At 37.1% G+C, this 21,697-nt stretch overlaps 1 protein-coding gene and 1 pseudogene across 1 annotated transcript in view; both read left to right on the top strand.

Moving 5' to 3' along the window:
* Positions 1-16,025, top strand: part of SLC30A5 (solute carrier family 30 member 5) — a 35,359-nt gene extending 19,334 nt beyond the window's left edge. The window contains exons 7-16 of the mRNA XM_036102386.2: positions 425-501; positions 744-914; positions 1,584-1,872; positions 2,048-2,256; positions 3,193-3,350; positions 4,189-4,318; positions 7,359-7,560; positions 8,195-8,421; positions 14,422-14,550; positions 15,181-16,025. Coding sequence (XP_035958279.1) covers positions 425-501; positions 744-914; positions 1,584-1,872; positions 2,048-2,256; positions 3,193-3,350; positions 4,189-4,318; positions 7,359-7,560; positions 8,195-8,421; positions 14,422-14,550; positions 15,181-15,351 — 1,763 coding nt within the window. The 3' untranslated portion in view covers positions 15,352-16,025. The remainder of the gene's footprint in view (positions 1-424; positions 502-743; positions 915-1,583; positions 1,873-2,047; positions 2,257-3,192; positions 3,351-4,188; positions 4,319-7,358; positions 7,561-8,194; positions 8,422-14,421; positions 14,551-15,180) is intronic.
* Positions 8,434-10,909, top strand: LOC118542305 (small nuclear ribonucleoprotein G pseudogene; annotated as a pseudogene).
* Positions 16,026-21,697: the final 5,672 nt, after the last annotated feature.

Raw genomic sequence — 21,697 nt, 5'->3', positions numbered from 1 at the left:
CAGTGATTTAGAAACAGATTTAGGACTGATTTGACATGTTCTGAAAGAGCAACCTTAATTCCATGACAGTAGTGGTCCAAGAAGGTCCTTGCTCTTGTCCCTTTCCCCTACTTACAATGTGCATGCATATACTTTTGGAGGTTCACTACCAATATTTAACAACTATATCTCAAGCACTATTATAATTGTTTTGGAGACAACAAAAGAAATACAGGCCATTCCAATTTGTAAATCATGTCCCAAAATTAAATTTTTAATTGTTTTGTTTTTAAGGGCAATAAACTGTTGCAAGTAGTCAGGTTTGGGGCCCCCAAACTAGTCTATAGTCAGCCTAAAATAATGTAGCTAAAATTTTAGGAGGACTTCGGGATCCAAAGAGTTAATATTTGGGATTTTTTTTTTTCCTTTACTGCAATTCACTTAGCTGAAGGACATCATGACAGTGCTCTAACTCACATGCTTTACACAGCCATTGCCTTCTTAGGTGTGGCAGATCACAAGGTATGTTCTTTTCTTTATTCCTGACGAGATCGAGAGACTGTGAAAAGTTACAGCAACTGTAACTTTAAAAGTGCACTTAAAATAAGTTACCAGTAATTTACAGTACTGCCTGACATTTAAGTAGTTCAGTAATTTGGGATATGGAAGAAACATAATAGCTCCATTTCTTCAAATATTATGTATTTAAGGATTGGGTATTGGACTGTGTGTTTCTAATGAAACTTATCTAATTTTACTCATAGGGTGGAGTATTGTTGCTAGTACTGGCTTTGTGTTGTAAAGTTGGTTTTCATACAGCTTCCAGAAAACTCTCTATAGATGTTGGTGGAGCCAAACGTCTTCAAGCTTTATCCCATCTTGTTTCTGTGCTTCTCTTGTGCCCATGGGTCATTGTTCTTTCTATGACAACTGAGGTAAGAGTAGGAATTTATTGGTAATAAGTAAAATGAATTTCTCTTACTAAAAAATTTTAGTTCAGTACATTGTATTTTATTTCACTTTGAGCTTGCAAGTATCTTAAATTATCATTGCTTTTTTTTATCATTTTTGAACATTTTTGGAGTAAATTTATTGTTTATAGAAAATACAAATCAGGTACTATTACATTTGTATATTCATCCTATTCCTGTGGCCCAAAGGAATCAATTAAAGAAATATTTATTAATTTTAGAGAGAGAGAGAAAGAGTGAGCTGGGGAAGGGGCGGAGGGAAAGAGACTAGCCGACTCCGTGCTGAGCCCATTGCAGGGCTTGATCCCACAACCCTGAGATCATGAGTCGGATGCCTAACCAACTAGCCACCCAGACACTCCTAAAGAACCCGTTTTATAGTTATTGTGTGTTACAAGGATTGTGGGTCACCTAGTATTTATATAATTATTAAACCATAGTGCTTTTGCTTTCAGTACTTTGGGGATTACTGGGAAATGTACTAATATTTTGCAGCTCTTATATCTTGGCATTTTATGAATCATTGAGTTAGAATATTTGTTTACATATAAAGGGATTAACTAAAACATAAGATGTGAACTTTATTCCAGTGTAGTACTAACAATTTATTTTTTTTCTTTTTTTAATTTCTAGAGTAAAGTCGAGTCTTGGTTTTCTCTCATTATGCCTTTCACAACAGTTATCTTTTTTGTCATGATTCTGGATTTCTATGTCGATTCCATTTGTTCAGTCAAAATGGAAGTTTCCAAATGTGCCCGCTATGGATCCTTTCCCATTTTTATTAGTGCTCTACTTTTTGGAAATTTTTGGACACATCCAATAACAGACCAGCTTCGAGCTATGAACAAAGCAGCACACCAGGAAAGCACTGAACATGTCCTGTCTGGAGGAGTGGTAGTGAGCGCTATATTCTTCATTTTGTGTGAGCATTTTTCCCCTCAGGAAATTTCATCTCATGGATTCTGATGTTGAAATCATTTACTTAATTTGGGAATTTGTTTAGTGCTTGCATTTAGTGCTGAGAGATACCGTGTTGATTTTGGTAGCTTAAGCTTTTAAAACTTGTAATGTTGTTGTTGTTTTCTCTTTTTTAAAAGCTGCCAACATCTTGTCATCTCCTTCCAAGAGAGGACAGAAAGGCACCCTAATTGGATATTCTCCTGAAGGAACACCTCTTTATAACTTCATGGGTGATGCTTTCCAGCATAGCTCTCAGTCAATCCCCAGGTTTATTAAGGAATCACTAAAACAGATTCTTGAGGAGAATGACTCCAGGCAGATCTTTTACTTCTTGTGCTTGAATCTGGTAAGATTTTTATGTATTTGTGGCATATCTTAAAAGCTTAATCTTTTAATTTTGACAGTCTGGTATAATTTTCGTAATTCCCAAATTTCTGATACTTAGAGAGGGGCTAAAATTATATTTTCTCTCAGTGATAGGAGGATTACAGGATCATATTCAGACTACTTAAGCAAACAATTTTTGAGGCATTTTAGATTTTTATCTACTTCTTATAGGATCTCACCATAGACCAGATTGCTAACATTTTATAGCCTAGTTTATTGAGTTCTACAGACATAAATGAAACTATTTCCTTTTAAATAATTTATAAGATGCACGTATCTGATTCAGTGTAGTATCTTACAGTTTTGTTGTTGTTGTTGTTTTTAAGATTTTATTTATTTATTTGTCAGAGAGCACAAGCTGGGGGAGTGGCAGGCAGAGCAGGCAGGGGAGAAGCAGGCTCCCAGCTGAGCAAGGAGCCCGATGCGGGACTTGATCCCAGTACCCTGGAATCATGACATGAGCCAAAGGCAGATGCATAACCAACTGAGACACCCAGGTGTCCTTATCTTACAGTTTATATGAATTGAAATAAAGTGGCAGTATATCTTCAAGTAAGATTTGCATAATAAAAGGTTAAGGGGCGCCTGGGTGGCTCAGTTGGTTAAGTGCCTGCCTTCGGTTCAGGTCATGATCTCAGGGTCCTGGGATCGAGCCCCACATCAGTCTCCCTGCTCGGCGGGGAGCCTACTTCTCCCTCTCCCTATGCCTGTCATTCCCCTGCTCGTGCTCGCTTGCTGCCTTTCTCTCTCTCTTTCTCTCTCTGTCAAGTAAATAAAAAATCTTTTTAAAAAAAATTTTTTTAACTAAAAGGTTAAAATTCTCATGATTAAGTTCTGATAAATCTCTTGAAATCTCCTAACATATTCCTCCCATTTTTCTTTAAATTTTTTTTAGCTTTTTACCTTTGTGGAATTATTCTATGGCGTGTTGACCAATAGTTTGGGTCTGATCTCAGATGGATTTCACATGCTGTTTGATTGCTCTGCTTTGGTCATGGGGCTTTTTGCGGCCCTGATGAGTAGATGGAAAGCCACTCGGATTTTCTCCTATGGGTAGGTACACTGACCATCAAGGTGATATAACACAATGAAAAAATCCTAGGGGCAAATTCCATCTTAGGGAATAAAATTTTATTCCTTTTAATACAAATAATTTTTCAGAGCCTTAGTTTTCTTTAAATTGAAGTAGATACAAGGAAATAAACCAAGCATATGATAAATAATAAATTGCGGTAAGCTCAAGATTATATTCCCTGACTAATTCCTCTTGTATGGAGAGAGCAAAAATCAGTTAGATTTTGAGCTCTTTGCCTAACAGTTTATTTGAGACAATGGAATGTGCATGGTCATTTGCATCTTTGCTGTTAGAAAGAGTATTCAAAATTTGAAGGGACTATGCATGAACATGAAATATCCTTTCATCAACTGAATAATTCAATTCAACAAATGTTAGAATCCTTGATTTGTACAAAAAATTTTGATAAGACCTACCCTGAATGGATTGATAAATTCAGCTCTTTTCAGCTGTTAATATTTTGAAAGATAGGTGAGCCAAAAATACAAATAATTTTGGTACAAAGCAAAATCTCTGGGCTGTGACAGAGGTACAGAGTCCATCAAAGGAGAGCCCATTAAAGGGAAAGAAGGAACTTCTTGCTAAGAAAGGCTTTGTGTAAGGGGAAACATTGAAGAAGGACTTAGATAAATATTTGTAATTGCAACAAACTTAAGTACAGAAAGACTCTTCCAGCATTAGTATGGTGTTTAAAATCTTGGTAATTTTCTGATCGTATCATTTATATATGTAGTTGAAAATCTGGACTTATATCCTCTTTTTACTTTAAAAATACTTGTTATTTTCCTTTTCTAAAAATACATTCTACATTTTTAGGTATGGCCGAATAGAAATTCTCTCTGGATTTATTAATGGACTTTTTCTAATGGTAATAGCTTTTTTTGTGTTTATGGAGTCAGTGGCTAGATTAATTGATCCTCCGGAATTAGACACACACATGTTAACAGTAAGTATTTTCCTGTTTGAATTTCTATTCATACCCCCTACAGCATTTTCCATGCTAAAGTTTAACTACTCGTAGTTACTGATCTAGGAAGGTTTTGTTTTTTAATTTAAATTAACATAATTTCTTATCTTGTAATTATATTTATGCTCTTAGAAATTAATCCTTTTCTCTAATATTTTAGTCAGAATATTAGGTGACAGTCTATTTTTTTTTTAAAGATTTTATTTATTTGAGAGAGAGTGAGAGAGAGCATGAGAGGGGAGAGGGTCAGAGGGAGAAGCAGACTCCCCACTGAGTGGGGAGCCTGATGTGGGACTCAATCCTGGGACTCCAGGATCATGACCTGAGCTGAAGGCAGTTGCCCAACCAACTGAGCCACCCAGGCGCCCTTAGGTGACAGTCTAAAACATACAGATTTCTTTCTGACTTATTAAATGTTTTTGTGTGAAGATACACTTTTTAAATACCTGAGGAAGGGGCACCTGGGTGGCTCAGTTGTTAAGCAGAGTCTGCCTTAGGCTCAGGTCGTGATCCCAGGGTCCTAGGATCAAGCCCCGCATCGGGCTCCCTGCTCGGAGGGAAGCCTGCTTCTCCCTCTCCCCCCTCCCCCTGCTTGTGTTCCCTCTCTCGCTGTGTCTCTCTCTGTCAAATAAAATCTTTAAAAAATAAATAAATAACTACCTGAGGAAATTTGCAAAATGATAGGGAAAGAATCAGAAAAATATTATCATTTTAAAGGCTTTACTTTGTTGATTGTACTACTGCTGTAGTAGTTTATAATGTTCTTCCTTTACCTCCAGACCTTTGCATGTGCTGTTTCTTGTAGTTGGCATGCCCTTCCCTCACATCTGCCTTTCAGCCTTTGTCAGGACTTTGCTTATATGTCTCTTCCAGTGAGATACTTTCCCTTAATCCCTCTCTTCCCTTCTCAAAGTTTGGTAGATTTCCCTTTCTCAGTATTCCTGTTGTATCTTGCCTTTTTTTTTTTTTTTAGCAGTATTAAGTTATAACTCCTTTGTCTTTCTTCCACAATTAAAGATGTAAGTGAAGTATCTTCAGGACCTGAATTGTCTGTCATTAACTCTTAAACTCTAGGACCTGGCTTGTTAGTAGGAAATCAGCAATTAATTGTTGAATGACTATAAGTTATAAATCTGGTTGCTGGAAGCTTATATTAGTAAAATGCTTTGGATTACAGTTTAGAAATATATTTTAAATTTTAAATGCTTTTATCTTTTGATCTTTAATATTTATTACAGAAATACTTGCAAAAAATATTTGCACAGGTGTGTAAAGGTACATGATTCCTTGTGCCATTGCTCATAATGGTGAAAAAATGTCCACCAAGGAAAAGACCGGTTAAATAAAGAAATAAAGCTGTCATTTGTAGGATACTATACAGCCAATAAAGAGAATGAGGCATATCTATATACACTGGCATGAAAAATACTTATAAACTGTACTAAGTTAAAAAAAAAATTCCAAAGCAGCATTATAATATGATGCTATTATTGGTTTAAAAAGGTGTTTATGTATGTATTTTAGTATGTGCATAGAAAGTACACCATTCTCTTAGTGACTAATTTTTGGGGGTTAGATTACAGGGAGCTTGCACTTTCTACGTTACTTTTTTCTGATGAAATCTATACAAATGAAGTATTTATCATTAGAGGAGAAATACTTGAGATGATGGGGTCTCTGTATGCAGTATTTGATTTAATTCAAAATTCAGTAACCATTTTCAAGTTCTTCATAAAGCTAACTAAAATTTTAAAATCTGACAGATAAATGGTCTGAGCCTCAGTAAGAAGTGTATAATACATGTTTACTAAAGTAAATCTCTTGTCTTGCAAACTTTGGAAATCAGGGGCACCTGAGTGGCTCAGTCGTTAAGCGTCTGCCTTCGGCTCAGGTCATGATCCCAGGGTCCTGGGATCGAGCCCCGCATCGGGCTCCCTGCTCTGCGGGAGGCCTGCTTCTCCCTCTCCCACTCCCCCTGCTTGTGTTCCCTCTCTTGCTATCTCTCTCTCTGTCAAATAAATAAATAAAATCTTTAAAAAAATAAAAAAATAAACATTTGGAAATCAATTAGAATTATCTGTCCCCATTATTTTTATATATTATTTTTATAAATCAAGTGGATTTCTCTAAAGGAGAAATTTTAATATATGTAAATTAAGTAACACCCTGAACCATCCAAAATCATTTTGTAAGAGAGGATAATCAAGGGTAAGTAACTTTGTTTATCCTTTGGGGTGTTAATTAAATCAAGATAATTCCATTCACTTTGTTTAAAAAAAGAAAAAAGGTGAAAGATTACTATTATATGTTTTTCCATTACACTTTTTTTACTTTGGAAAATTTTACTATATTTTAAGAAACGCAATAAGATTATATGTATTTGTAATCCACTAGTTAGTAAATTATAATCATTGCCTTACAAACCGAAATATAAATGAGATTTCAGCTACAGTGCATACTTGCTCTAGTAAGCAGTACTTTCAAACTTTATTTAAATAAAACAAAACTCTAGCATAACTTATTCATAAACCATGAACCAAGTACTTGTTCTTCACTTGATTAAAGCAAGCCCAAATTCCTCTACTTGTCAAAACTTTGCTATTTGAAAGTTAAAATGTTTCTTCTAAAATATTCTAAAATCTTTTTAAAAATTTTGGATTTCCGGGGCGCCTGGGTGGCTCAGTCATTAAGCGTCTGCCTTCGGCTCAGGTCATGATCCCAGGGTCCTGGGATCGAGCCCCACATCGGGCTCCCTGCTCCTCGGGAGGCCTGCTTCTCTCCCTCTCCCACTCACCCTGCTTGTGTTCCCTCTCTCGCTGTGTCTCTCTCTGTCAAATAAATAAATAAAATCTTAAAAAAAAAAAAAAAAAATTTTGGATTTCCTTATTGAACTTAGGTTTTACAAAAATACTTTGAAAACTGTAAACAGAAAAACATATTTAGATATATAGTAACTTTTAAATAACAAATATACTTTTAAAATTACAAATTTAAAGGTTTTCTTTTCTCCTTTTACTAGCCAGTCTCAGTTGGAGGGCTGATAGTAAACCTTATTGGTATCTGTGCCTTTAGCCATGCCCATAACCATAACCATGGAGCTTCTCAGGGAAGCTGTCATTCATCTGATCACAGTCATTCCCACCATACGCATGGACACAGTGACCATGGGCATGGTCACAGCCACGGATCTGCAGGCAGAGGCATGAATGCTAACATGAGGGGTGAGTCCTTGCCAAATATTGCCCTACTTTTCAACTGTGTTCTGAATTGACACTGTCTTATTTGTATTAAATATTAGGCTTCTGGTACAGTTGTATTTTTGAAAAACAGTCTGCTGCTAAAAAAATGTCTGAAGTCATCTGCTGTAGAAAATGCTCACATTTGTTCATAAATGTCAATTTTTAAACAGATTATTGTATTATAGAGTCTTTTTCATAGTAACATTTGCATGAGTATTATGTGGAAGGGAAATACTGTGTCATTATGAACTTTCACTACAAAAGAACCAGGAAATTTTTATTGTACTGTAAAATATATAGGGGAATTATTTATCACTTATTGTGTTGAATTATTTATTGTGATTGCTTAATTTGGATAATGTCAAAACTTGGCTCGTGTGATTTCTAGGAAAACCACAGCATCATATAACTCACCACTCTGTGCTATAGTTGCCTATATCTTTCCCTTTTTACCACTGTGCTGTGAATTCTTTGAGAGCAGTGACCATGGTTTTTTTAAGTACTATCCCCTAGCAGAATCAGGTGCATAGTAGGTACCCAGTAATATTTATAAAATGGATAAAAGAACTAAATTAGATGTGCTTTAATTTTTAATGTTTTCATATTTTACTTGTAGGTGTATTTCTACATGTTTTGGCGGACACACTTGGCAGTATTGGTGTGATCGTATCCACAGTTCTTATAGAGCAGTTTGGATGGTTCATTGCTGATCCCCTCTGTTCTCTCTTTATTGCTGTATTAATATTTCTCAGTGTTGTTCCACTGATTAAAGATGCCTGTCAGGTTCTACTTTTGAGACTGCCACCAGAATATGAAAAAGAACTACATGTTGCTTTAGAAAAGGTACTGTGTGTAATTTCTTCACTGTATTTTTTCCTTTTAAAATAGAATTTAAAAAAATAATAAATAAAATAGCATTTGAAATTGAGTAAGTTGACCCAACTAGAAATGTGCAAAATATGAATTAATAAAATACAGTTTTAGGGGGCGCCTGGGTGGCTCAGTCGTTAAGCGTCTGCCTTCGGCTCAGGTCGTGGTCCCAGGGTCCTGGGATCGAGCCCCGCGTCGGGCTCCCTGCTCAGCGGGAAGCCTGCTTCTCCCTCTCCCACTCCCCATGCTTGTGTTCCCTCTCTTGCTGTCTCTCTCTCTGTCAAATAAATAAATAAAATCTTTAAAAAAAAAAAATACAGTTTTAGGACATAAAAAGGGGCACCTCGGTGGCTCAGTCGGTTAAGCATCTGACTCTTGATTTCAGCTCAGGTCATGGTCTCAGGGTCGTGAGATCAAGCCCTGCATCTGCATGGAGCCTGCCTAACATTCTCGGTCCCTCTCCCTCTGCCCACGCCCCCCCCCAACTTGTGTGTGCGCACACACACTTTTTCAAAAATAAATAAATAACATATAAAATAGGGAGTGAATAAATGAAGAGATTTTTCTTGGATGGGAAACTGTATTGTGAAGTTGTATTTCTTTCATTTAAATCTCAGTGCAGTTGCCTCTCCTGGGATTCTTTTCTTTTGGTTGTTTTTGTTTTGGGGGAGATTAGGTAATCCAGTATTACTTAGAAACTTATTTGGAAAAGTTAATGCTTGAGAATAAACAACAAAAATTGCAGGGCGCCTGGGTGGCTCAGTTGGTTAAGCGACTGCCTTCGGCTCAGGTCATGATCCTGGAGTCCCGGGATCGAGTCCCGCATCGGGCTCCCTGCTCAGCAGGGAGTCTGCTTCTCCCTCTCCCGCTCCCCCCTCTTGTGCTCTCTCTCTCTCTCTCAAATAAATAAATAAAATCTTTAAAAAAAAAAAAAATTGCAAAAATTACAGAATTAACTAATAGGATCCCATTCCATGATTATAAAGTTACAGAATTAACTAACACAACTAACAGTTTTATTCTTGCACAACAGTAAACACAAAAATCAATTTTTAGAAAATTGGTTGTGCAGAAACAGACCCAGGAATTTATGGAATTCAGTATGTAGCAAAGATGGCATTTCAGGTCAGTGGGGAGAAAGGGTGGGCCTAATTAATATTTCCACTTGGTGGAAAAGAAAAGCTATATCTCTTTACCATCAAATATCAAAACATATTTCCAGTGGACTAAATATGTAAATGATAAAAAATAACAAAACTACTAAAATAAAATAGAAGAATATTTTTAGTATATTTCTCTACAGAGGTAGAGAAAGCCTTTTATAATAAAGCTTGAATTGAAACTAGAAGCCAAAGGGCACCTGGGTGGCTCAGTTGGTTAAGCATCTGTCTTCAGCTTGGGTGGTGATTTCAGGGTCCTGGGATCAAGCCCCTTGTCAGGCTCCCTGCTCAGGAGAGAGTCTGCCTCTCCCTCTGTGCCACCCCACCCCCACTCATGCGCATGCTCTCTTTCTCAAAAAAAAATAAAATATTTTTAAAGAAAAAACAGCAGGGGCGGGGGAAGGAAGGGGGTGCAGCACGTGGGTGGCTCAGTCGGTTAAGCATCTGCCTTCGGTTCAGGTCACGATCCCAGAGTCTTGGGCTCAAGCCCCACGTCGTGCTCCCTGCTCAGTGAGGGGCCTGCTTCTCCCTCTGTCTCTCTCTCTCTCAAATAAATAAAATCTTAAAAAACAAACAAACAAAACCAAAAAAAACACCTGGAAACCAAAAAGGAAGGAAGAAAATCTAGAAATAAGAGCAATTGAAAATTATCCATCAGCAGAAGACTCCATTAACAAATAAATACAGATCGGGGCGCCTGGGTGGCTCAGTCAGTTAAGCGGCTGCCTTCGGCTCAGGTCATGATCCCAGGGTCCTGGGATCGAGCCCCACATCAGGCTCCCTGCTCAGTGGGAAGGCTGTTCCTCCCTCTCCCACTCCCCCTGCTTGCGTTTCCTCTCTCGCTGTGTCTCTCTCTGTCAAATAAATAAATAAAATCTTTAAAAAAAAAAAACAAAAAACCAGATCTTTGAGCTTGCAGAGTAGACACCATGAGCAAAGCTCACCCACTCCCAAGTTGAAACAATTTATGGACCAGAAATTATCACTGAAATTAAATGGTGGCAGACACATCCAAGGAATATTGCAGGGGTTCAGTCCCTTTGTCAATCTTGTGATACACGATGAATGTGTGGAAATGGCAACTAGTGGGCCACAGAACAAGATTGGAATGGTTGTAATATGAGGAAATGGTATCATCATGTTAGAAGTCTTGGAACGAGTATAAACAATGGGTGTGTACTCTGGAAGAAATCAACTGCTTCCACATGTCCTCTCTCCAAAGCACCTGTTTTACTACAATATAAAAATCAGGTCATGTGCATTTTCATATTGAACTTTTTTGTTAAGTAAACTTTTGCAATAATCAGAATGCTTTCTCAGGCATTGTGAATGTAGAAAATTGAGTATTAGTTCATATTCTAATTTTTTCTGACATGAACTGCTCCTGTTTGAGACCAATTTGTTCCAAAGCTTTTATGCATTAATATAGAAGCAACTAATCAAATGTGAAGCATGGCAAGGATGCCTTTTTTCCATCTTTTAATGGAAAGATAAAGAACCTGCAAACCTGAGCAAGTTTCTTCTGAAACATTAAATGTAATTTTCAAAACTCTTGTAGTAGCTTTTGAACATAAATGGGGGAAAATATTTGAACACAGGAATAGAAATAGAACTCGGGAGAAAAAGAAAAGGCAGACAAGGGGAAAATATTTGCAGCACATATAAACAGGCAGAGACTTACTATCCAAAATAATTTTTTTTAATTAAGAAAAAGAGTCTTGGGGCACCTGGGTGGCTAAGTCGTTAAGCATATGCCTTCGGCTCAGGTCATGATCCCAGGGTCCTGGGATTGAGCCCCGCATCGGACTTCCTGCTTAGCGGGAAGCCTGCTTCTCCCTTTCCCACTCCCCCTGCTTGTGTTTCCTCTCTTGCTGTGTCTCTCTCTCTCAAATAAATAAAATCTTTTTTTTTATAGTTTTTTTTTTAAGATTTTTATTTATTTAAGAGAGAGAGAGTGAGAGAGAGCACGAGAGGAGAGAGGGTCAGAGGGAGAAGCAGACTCCCTGCCGAGCAGGGAGCCGGATGTGGGACTCGATCCTGGGACTCCAGGATCATGACCTGAGCCGAAGGCAGTCGCCCAACCAACCGAGCCACCCAGGTGCCCCTAAATAAGTAAAATCTTAAAAAAAAAAAAGTCTTGTAGGAATATGGACTAAGAATATAAACCGGCAATTCATAGAAAAAACAAATACAAAATAAATGTTTTTCAGCTTGTGGTCTGCCATATCTTTTTTTTTTTTTTTCTTAAGATTTTATATGTAAGGGGCGCCTGGGTGGCTCAGTTGGTTAAGTGCCTGCCTTCAGCTCAGGTCATGATCTCAGGGTCCTGAGATCGAGTCCCACATCAGGCTCCTTGCTCAGCAGGGAGTCTGCTTCTCCCTCTCCTCCCTACTCGTCTCTCTCACTCGCTTGCTCTCTCAAATAATATTTTTGTAAAAAAGATTTTATATTTAAGGGGCACCTGGGTGGCTCAGTTGGTTAAGCCTCCGACTCTTGATTTCAGTCAGGTCATAATCTCAGGTTCCTGGGATTGAGTCCCGCATCAGTCTCTGCACTCAGTGGGGAATCTGCTTAAGATTCTCTCTGCCTCTTCTGCCCCTCCCCGCACTAGTGTGTCCACTCTCTTGTTGTCTTGCTCTCTAAAATAAAATTTTTTTAGATTTTATTTATTTATTTGAGAGAGAGAACACAAGCAGGGGTGGGGGGAGGTGGGCAGAGGGAGAAGGAGGAGCAGACACCCCAGTGAGCAGGGAGCCCAGTGTGGGACTCGATCCCAGGACCCCGGGATCATGACCCGAGCCAAAGGCAGACACCCAACCAACTAAGCCACCCAGATGCCCAAAAATAAATTTTTTTTAAATTTTATTTTTAAGTAATCTCTACACCCAGCGTGGGGCTCAAACCCACAACCCTGAGATCAAGAGTCACAAGTTTTACTGACTGAGCCAGGCAAGCACCCCTCATTTTTTTTAAGTAAGCTTTACCCCCAACATGGGGCTTGAACTCATGACCCTGAGAAAGAGAATTTGATTCCTTTTTTTTTTTCTTTTTAAATAATCTACCCTCAACATGGGCCTCAAACTCACAACCCCAAGATCAAGAGTCACATGTTCTTTTTTTTTTTTTTAAGATTTTATTTATTTATTTGACAGAGAGAGACATAGTGAGAGCAGGAACACAAGCAGGGGGAGTAGGAGAGGGAGAAGCAGGTTTCCAGCGGAGCAGGGAACCCCATGTGGGACTCGATCCCAGGACCCTGGGATCATGACCTGAGCCAAAGGCAGACGCTTAACGACTGAGCCACCCAGGCACCCTTTTTTTTTTTTTTTAAAGAGAGTACAAGCAGGGGGAGAAGTAGGGAGAGGGAGAAGCAGGATCCTGCTGAGCAAGGAGCCCCACACAGAGCTCAATCCCAGGACCCCGGGATCATGACCTGAGCCAAAGGCAGACTCAACCAACTGAGCCACCCAGGCGCCCCAAGAGTTGTATGTTCTACCAACTAAGCCAGCCAGGTGCCCTTGCCATATCATATTAAATTAGGATCTACTGATGAAAAGTTGGTATCTTGACTATTTAAGGAATAACATCTTAACCCATTGTTTTCATAAATAAAATTAGTAAAGTTTTCTTACCTTCTTATTAGTGAATACTACATCCTACATCCTACTAAAAGGAAAAAAAAGTTTTATTTCAAAAATAAATTATGCCCATTCTGGAAAACTTCCAAAATATATTTTTTATTTTTTTTGTTTTTATTTAAGTAATGTCTGCCACCAATGTGGAGCTTGAACTCACATGTTCTACCAGCTGAGCCGATGAGGTGCCTGTGGAAAGAAGCACTTTTAAAATGTGCTTTTCTATATTAAGATATTTTGAAAATAGGGGTGCCTGGGTGGCTCAGTTGGTTAGATGTCTGCCTTCAGCTCAGATCATGATCCCAGCGCACTGGGATCCAGCCCCAGCTCGGGGCTGCCTGCTCAGAGGAGACTCTATCTCTCAAAAAAATAATAAATAAAATCTTTAGAAAAATTTTAAAAAGATTTGAAAATAAAAATGATGAAAACTGTTTTGTACTGCTTTGTTAATTTTTCCCCATTTAGTTATGTCATGTTGATAAACACTCTTCATACCTTTTTAATGAGTGTAGTGTTACATTGTATGCATTATCTATTACTTACTTAATCAGTTCATTGTTAAAACATAGAGGATAGGGCGCCTGGGTGGCTCAGTTGGTTAAGCGACTGCCTTTGGCTCAGGTCATAATCCTGGAGTCCCTGGATCGAGTCCCACATCGGGCTCCCTGCTCGGCAGGAAGTGTGCTTCTCCCTCTGACCCTCCCCCCTCTCATGTGCTCTCTCTCATTCTCTCTCTCTCAAATAAATAAAACCTTTAAAAAAAAATCATTTAAAGCATAGAAGATATCTTTTGAACATGTTTATATAAACATTAATATGTGAATTGTGTATGAATGTGAGGAAACCAAGTAGTCCATTGAAAGTATCCAATGTTTAGAAAAGGCAAAGTACCTCTTAAAGAGGTGAAAATGGGTACGCAACTATTGAGTGTAAAGACACCTGTAACCCCCATTCATTTCCTCTTCAGAGCTGTCTTCCCTGACATCACTCCCAGTTCAAAATATTTTAGGCAACTTTACTTCAAACGAGTTGTCCCTTTCTTTTCTTACTTCTTTGCCCTCCTTATTATCTTTTTTAAAAATCAGCTTAATAGTGGTTTCTGGACCAAAAAGATTGCTTTGTGTTAAGTAAATTAGCCTTTTAAGTCCATTTACATCACCTCTCCTTTTATTTGACAGATACAGAAAATAGAAGGATTAATATCATACCGAGACCCTCATTTTTGGCGTCATTCAGCCAGTGTTGTGGCAGGAACAATTCATATACAGGTGACATCTGATGTGCTGGAACAAAGAATAGTACAGCAGGTGATAATCTTTTGTTTTTAAAGTAATTTCATTTGAGTTAATTCATGTATAAACTGGGACATATTATAAATCATACGGTTGAGTAATCATTTATTCAAAAATATCAATCTTTTAGCTGTCCAAGGATAATATAACTTATTTTTTATATCTAGATTTGTTTTCTACCCCAAAATGGTTAAAATAAAATTAAGTTTTAGTATTTAGATGACAGGTTTAAGTGAATGTAATAAAGTTTACTTATGATCCACCTTGGCTCCCAATTGATTATCCAGAAATAAATTATTATAAATACAGATCTAGATTAATAATAATCACAGTCAAGCTGGCAGCGTATAACACTGTGAGTGGAGGCAAGGATCAAAGCAGTTCCTATATTCCTATTCTAAACCTACCATATTGGAAACAAAAGCTGTTTCCCTTTTCAACTTTGAATGTCAGGTCAGTAATTTACTGGCCATCTAAAGGATTATAGCTAATATTTGACCAAGTAAATAAATAATAAATATTACTTTGAGGATTATCTTTGACTGTCTGTGGCTATGAAACACCTGATAGGTAATACCAGTTATTTAAGACATACACTAAATGTATTAATCTAAATGCTTTAAAATGTATGGGTTTTGATAACAGGTTACAGGAATACTTAAAGATGCTGGAGTAAACAATTTAACAATTCAAGTGGAAAAAGAGGCATACTTTCAACATATGTCCGGCCTAAGTACTGGATTTCATGATGTTCTAGCTATCACAAAACAAATGGAGTCCATGAAATACTACAAAGATGGTACTTACATCATGTGAGATAACTCAAGAATTACCTCTGGGATATGAACAATGAAGACTAAATTACTTGGTATTTATAATATTGCCAGAAGGAAGAAAATTGCACATAATTGTACAGAAACATTTGCTGTATTTGAAAAAAATTCTGAAGTTCCCTACTATTGGATCAAGGAATCTTTCTTAAAGGATATTTAAATACAGAATGAAGCATTAATTGTACAAGTAAAATAATTACTTGAATTATGTGTATAACAGGAATCTTAAAATTTGAGTGAACATGATGTATCACATCATCTTCGAAAATGAACATATAATGATGGATTCTAGTGAAGACCAAAATTACTTCTGTGTGTTTACTTTCTGTCAGAAAGCATCGCCATTGTAAATAATGTATTTACGTGTTTATTACAAAGACCCAAGTGAAAAATTTTTAGTCAATTTTTTGCATAGCCCTAGGATAAAATAGGAATTAAAGTTCTATATTTATGGATTTTCTGTATATAAAACTGGTTTCTAATTATAACTTAAATCCATTAAGTAAAAGCTGTATTGCCACTTTAAATGTAAACTAAATTATTTGGGAAAAAACAACCACTGAAATGAGATAAGCAGTGAGAATAGGGAAGTTTAACATTATTGATGTATTACAAAAACCAACCACTCTGTAAAATAAATTTTTTTACTTTTGGTAATATTTGCAAATGAATAATTACTTTATTAGGGTAAAGAACTTATACTATAAGTTGTGTGCATGTTGTTCAATCACTTGTCTTCTTCCTCTGAAGTAGAATATTCCATTTCTTGTTATGAATCTGCCATTCCAAGTTGCTTGTGAGGCTGGTATCCAAACAGTGCGAGGGTTCTCATCTTTTCATTTAGCTCCATATTTTGTGGAACAACCAGTTGAGAGAATCATAAATAATGTCAACTCACATTTGAATTTTCTGCCTTTAAACATAACTTTTTTTTTAAGTTTCTGGAACATGTACATCTATAAGAAGTATCAAAGAATAGGTAGTTATTTTAAAGTTTAGTAAGTAAATCTTGTCCGTAAGTACTTGGGCACCATGAAATCAAAATATCTACTCTGTAACTACTTTCTATAGCAATATCTAATTTATATTTTTTCATTTCCAATTTAAACTGAATGTATAGTCTGAAAAAACTGTATGATAAATAGATCTATAATAATATATGCAGCTTTATGAACACCAAAGAATGTTGTTCAAAAGAAATTTTTGAATACCTATTTATAAGCATTTGAATATTTTCATTCTTACAATAGGAATTTTGATAAGCAGGATGAATTAATTTTAGTATGGGTACTATTTTTTTTAACTATACCATAACGGCAAACATGTATTGTAAATCATATTTTTATCTTAATTACAATATGTGAGAGGTTTTAGAAATTTGTTATAAGTTATTTTGATATTCTTTGTCTTATCTTTACACATTTTCTGGTCCAGAATCTTCAATACATAATTAAAATTTTTGAGTGGTGGGAAAATAATTGCATATTGATGTTTGAATGCAATTTTGGTATGTTAAAAAAATTTTTAAGTAGATAGGTACAATAAATATTGCATCATTATTAAAATTGTCATTTCCTAGGAGGCATACAACAGCAGAAAAATTAAATTACTGTAATGAGAGATAAGGTGAGACATAGGGCAGGGGCTGAAGGGGATGCAGATCGGAAGTAGGGAAACCAGTATTAAAAGCACCAGGGTATGGGGCGCCTGGGTGGCTCAGTCGTTGGGCATCTGCCTTCAGCTCAGGTCATGATCCTGGAGTCCTGGGATCGAGTCCCAGTCAGGCTCCCTGCTCAGCGGGAAGGCTGCTTCTCCCTCTCCCATTCCCCCTGCTTGTGTTCCCTCTCTCGCTATCTCTCTCTCTGTCAAATAAATAAATTTTAAAAAATCTTAAAAAAAAAAAAAAGCACCAGGGTATGGTTTCTAGCTCATACAAACATTGTGACTTTAGGCAAATCATGTTCTCTGGGTATCTTTTTTTTTCCCTTGTACATAAAACCAGGATAAAATTTGCTCAAATTCATAGGGTTATGAGGAGCAAAAGGAATAATGTATGTGAAATGAATTGAAAAAAAATTTTCTTAATGAATTGAAAGTTGAAAAGGACTCAATAAAGTTAAGGAATTGTTATTCTAAACCTGCCTGCAAAGGTAGCTTTCATTAATTTGTCTATTTTTTTTCTATTAAAATCAGCATCCCAAGATATAAACTATATTTTAAAGTTCAAAATAATACCACAGACAGTGGCCTGTTTAAGTTCATTTACCCCAAGAAGGGTGGTGGTGGTTGTTTACCACACCTATTAATTTCTCTCCTCTTCCTTTTTTTCTCCAGCCATTGTTTTTCCCATATTACCAATTTAGGAAAGCACGTGATTTCCACTTAGAATTAACTTTAGGGGTGCCTCAGTCAGTTAAGCGGCTGCCTTTGGCTCAGGTCATGATCTCAGGGTCCTGGGATCGAGCCCTGCATCGGGCTCTCCGCTCAGCAGCGAGTCTGCTTCTCCCTCTCCCTCTGTGATCTCTCTTGCTTTCACTCTCTCTCAAATAAATAAAATCTTAAAAAAAGAATTAACTTTACATCTGTTATAATATAGATTTATTATTCTTTTTACATAATAATTTATCAGACTTTAAACTTTCCTAATTTCAATAGAATAATGAAGCTAGGGATGCCTGGGTGGCTCAGTCGGTTAAGCATCTGCCTTCGGCTCAGGTCGTGATTCCAGGGTCCTGGGATCAAGTCCCACATCAGGCTCCCTGCTCTGTGGGAAGCCTGCTTCTCCCTCTGCCTGCTGCTCCCCCTGCTTGAGGTCTCTCTCTCTCTCTGACAGACAAATAAATAAAATCTTTAAAAAAAAAAAAAAGAATAATGAAGCTAGTTATAATTAGATATCTCTAAGGGTTCTGGTTTTCCTTTAAATTTAGATTATGATTCTCCCGTAAGATATTTATTATATCAATGCAAAGATATTTGTTTTTACTAGTTAATGGTCACATGGTTCAGAATTTAAGAATAAATGGTGGGGCGCCTGGGTGGCTCAGTTGTTAAGCATCTGCCTTCGGCTCAGGTCATGATCCCGGGGTCCTGGGATCGAGCCCCGCATCAGGCTTCCTGCTCTGCGGGAAGCCTGCTTCTCCCTGTCCCACTCCCCCTGCTTGTGTTCCCTCTCTCACTGTCTGTCTCTCTCTCTGTCAAATAAATAAATTAAAGAAAATCTTAAGAATAAATGGCAAAAAGCTTTACTCCCCTGTCACTCAGATACACAGCTCTCCTCTCTAGAAATTACCACACTTGTCAGTTTATAGTATATCCTTACAGATATCTTATGAATATACAAATACATGTATGATTTTTCACTTAGAAATTATTCCAAACATTAAAAAGTAGCCCATTTTTCTTCCTTAGCTGCAAAGTAACCCTATTGATGCAGTTTTTAGGTTGGTTCCAATGTCTTGCTGTTATAGACTGCTGATACGAACAGCTTTGCACAAATACTATTTTGCATATGTGCAAATAAATATGTAGAATATATTCCAGCATGCAGGATTTTAAAATCAAAGGATTTAGGGCATTTATAAATTTGAAAAATACACTAAATTGTACTGTATAGAGATTGTAACAGTTTACCTCCCCTCAGCAATGTTAGATGTCTTAAAATATTTTAAGATGGCGCTTGGCTGACTTATTCAGTAGGGCATGTAACTCTTGATCTCAGGGTGGTGAATTCAAGCCCCATGTTGGGCATAGAGATTACTTAAATATATAGAAAAATAGATAAGTAAAGCTCACATAATAAAAATTCTTTAAAGATTTTATTATTTATTAGAGTGAGCACAAGCAGGGGTAGCGGCAGGCAGAGGGAGAGGGAGAAGCAGGTTCCCTGCTGAGCAGGGAGACCAATGTGGGGCTCCATCCCAGGATCATGACCTGAGCCAAAGGCAACCACTTAACCTACTGAGCCACCCAGGCACCCCTCACATAATAAAAATTCTATCAGAATTTTTTTAATTTTTAAGACAATTAAATTCTTAAAATTTAAGAATTTTAAGGCAAACATTTCTTTATAGCCTTAATTCATATGCAAGTTAAATATGCAGAGATTATACATAGGTGCTAAACTGAGTTCAGTTATAAAACCACTAATGTTCATTTCATTTTTAGAGTGATTTTCAGAAGGAAAATTTTCTAGTAAATAATGTTTATAATACAATTAAAATGGTAAAATTAGATTTTTTAATCAAAAATTTTTCTATGCTTTGTCTATCCACAGTACAGTTTCTGAGACAGATGATGAATATTTTCTGCATATACAAATATGGTATTCTGTTACATTTTCTTATTCTCTGCTATTTTGTTGAGGTACACTTAGGTACACAATGAAATACATTTTAAGTGCTCAGTTCAGTGAAGTGAGGATATGGAGCAACTGGAACTCAGTGCAAGTGGGAGAATGAAATGATACAGCCACTTCGGAGAACTGTTTGCATTTCTTTGAAAGTTAAACATACATCTACCCTGTGACCCAGCAGTTCTGCTGCTAGGTATTTACCCAAGTTTAGCCAAGGAATGGAAAGGTGTGTCACAAAAAAACTTGTACAAGAATGTACATAATCATGATAACCAAAAACCAGAAACAACCCAAATACCCATCAACAAGAAGATGGATAAATAAATTATAGTGTATTCATTATGAAACAGTACTCAGCAGTTTAAGAAAAAATTACTGTTTCAAAAATAGAGGTAAATCTCAAAAATACTATGTCAAGTGAAAGCAGCCAGACTCAAAAGAGTTCATACTTTATGATTACATGTACTTGAAATGCAAAAACAAAGACAATAGTGATAGAGCACAGGAAATGGTTTATATTTTCTATTGCTGTCATAACAAATTACCACGAACTTAGATGTTTAACACTAACTGTCTTACAGTCTGACATCAGCAGTCTGATACGGGTCTCACTGGGCTAAAATCAAGGTGCTGCAGGACTGTTTCTTCCAGAAGCTCTGGGAGAGAATCGATTTCCTTGCTAATTCAGGTGGGTGGCCGAATTAAGTGTTTGTGGTTGTAGGACTGAGGTCCCTGTTTCATTGTTCATGTTCCCAGCTTCTAGAGGCCACCTGTGTTCCTTGGCTTCCTCCATCTTCACAGCCAGCAACAGTGGGTCATGTGCTCCTCACACCTCAAATCTGTCCTGTTTCTTTCCCCACTGTTATATCTTCTTCTGACCTACTTTTCTGCTCTCCTCTTCTACTTTTAAGGACTCATGGGGTTACACCAGGCCCATCCAGGTAATCCAAAATAATCTCCCTATCTCGAGGTCTTCAAAGTCCCTTTTGCCATGTAACATATTCAAAGGTATATTCATATTCTCAGGTTGTAGGCATTCTGGCAAGGACATCTTGAGGGGGAGAGGCTCATTATTCTGCCTACTACATGGTTGCCTTGGGGAGATGGAATTTGTCTCCCCAGGGGCATAGTTTTGAGTGATGGGAATGTTCTGTATCTGCATCCAGCATAGGTATATATCATTGTCAAAATCTTTTTTTTTTTATTTTTAAAAGATTTTATTTGTTTATTTGACAGAGAGACACAGTGAGAGAGGGAACACAAGCAGGGGGAGTGGGGGAGGAAGAAGCAGGCTTCCCGCTGAGCAGGGAGCCCGATGCGGGGCTCGATCCCAGAACCCTGGGATCACGAGCTGAGCCGAAGGCAGACACCTGACGACTGAGCCACCCAGGCGCCCCTCTTTGTCAAAATCTAACTTACAATTTAACTTCTATATTATTGCATTTTCTTTTTTAAGTGTTCTTATAATTGGTTAGTGATGATTAATTTAGAAGCTACCATATGCTAGGCCCCATATAAGCAGTTTACATGATCATCTCATGCATTTTTTTCTCCTAGTACTCTGGCATTATCACATACTAAGTTTGCATTAACTGCTCTAGTTCAATAATGCAGTATGGTGGAGCAGATTTTTTCAAGTACACATTATTCCACCTAATTGCTATTTTCCATTTGAATTTAAAGACCAAGGAGGTTTCCCCCTGCAACAAAGTATAGTACATAGATCTGCCAATATTAATATTCACATAGTTAGGGAAAACCTGTCTAAGAAAATAATAAAATTCAATTGTTTATGGTTTTTTAAGCATTCAATAAGTTCATTCATACTCAACAAAAATTTACTGAAATCCTTTATACCAAGACTCTGCTATAGGGCTAAAGTCATCAATGAAACAAAGTCCTGCCCTAATGGAGGAGACAGACTAATATGTGAAAAACAGTTCGTGATAAATACTGAAGAAAAGCAATAAATTACTGA

Source organism: Halichoerus grypus, chromosome 2, assembly GCF_964656455.1.
Source record: "Halichoerus grypus chromosome 2, mHalGry1.hap1.1, whole genome shotgun sequence".
NCBI classification, from domain to species: domain Eukaryota; kingdom Metazoa; phylum Chordata; class Mammalia; order Carnivora; family Phocidae; genus Halichoerus; species Halichoerus grypus.
The sequence above is the reverse complement of the archived record's forward strand: the minus strand, read 5'-3'. Positions and strand labels throughout refer to the sequence as shown.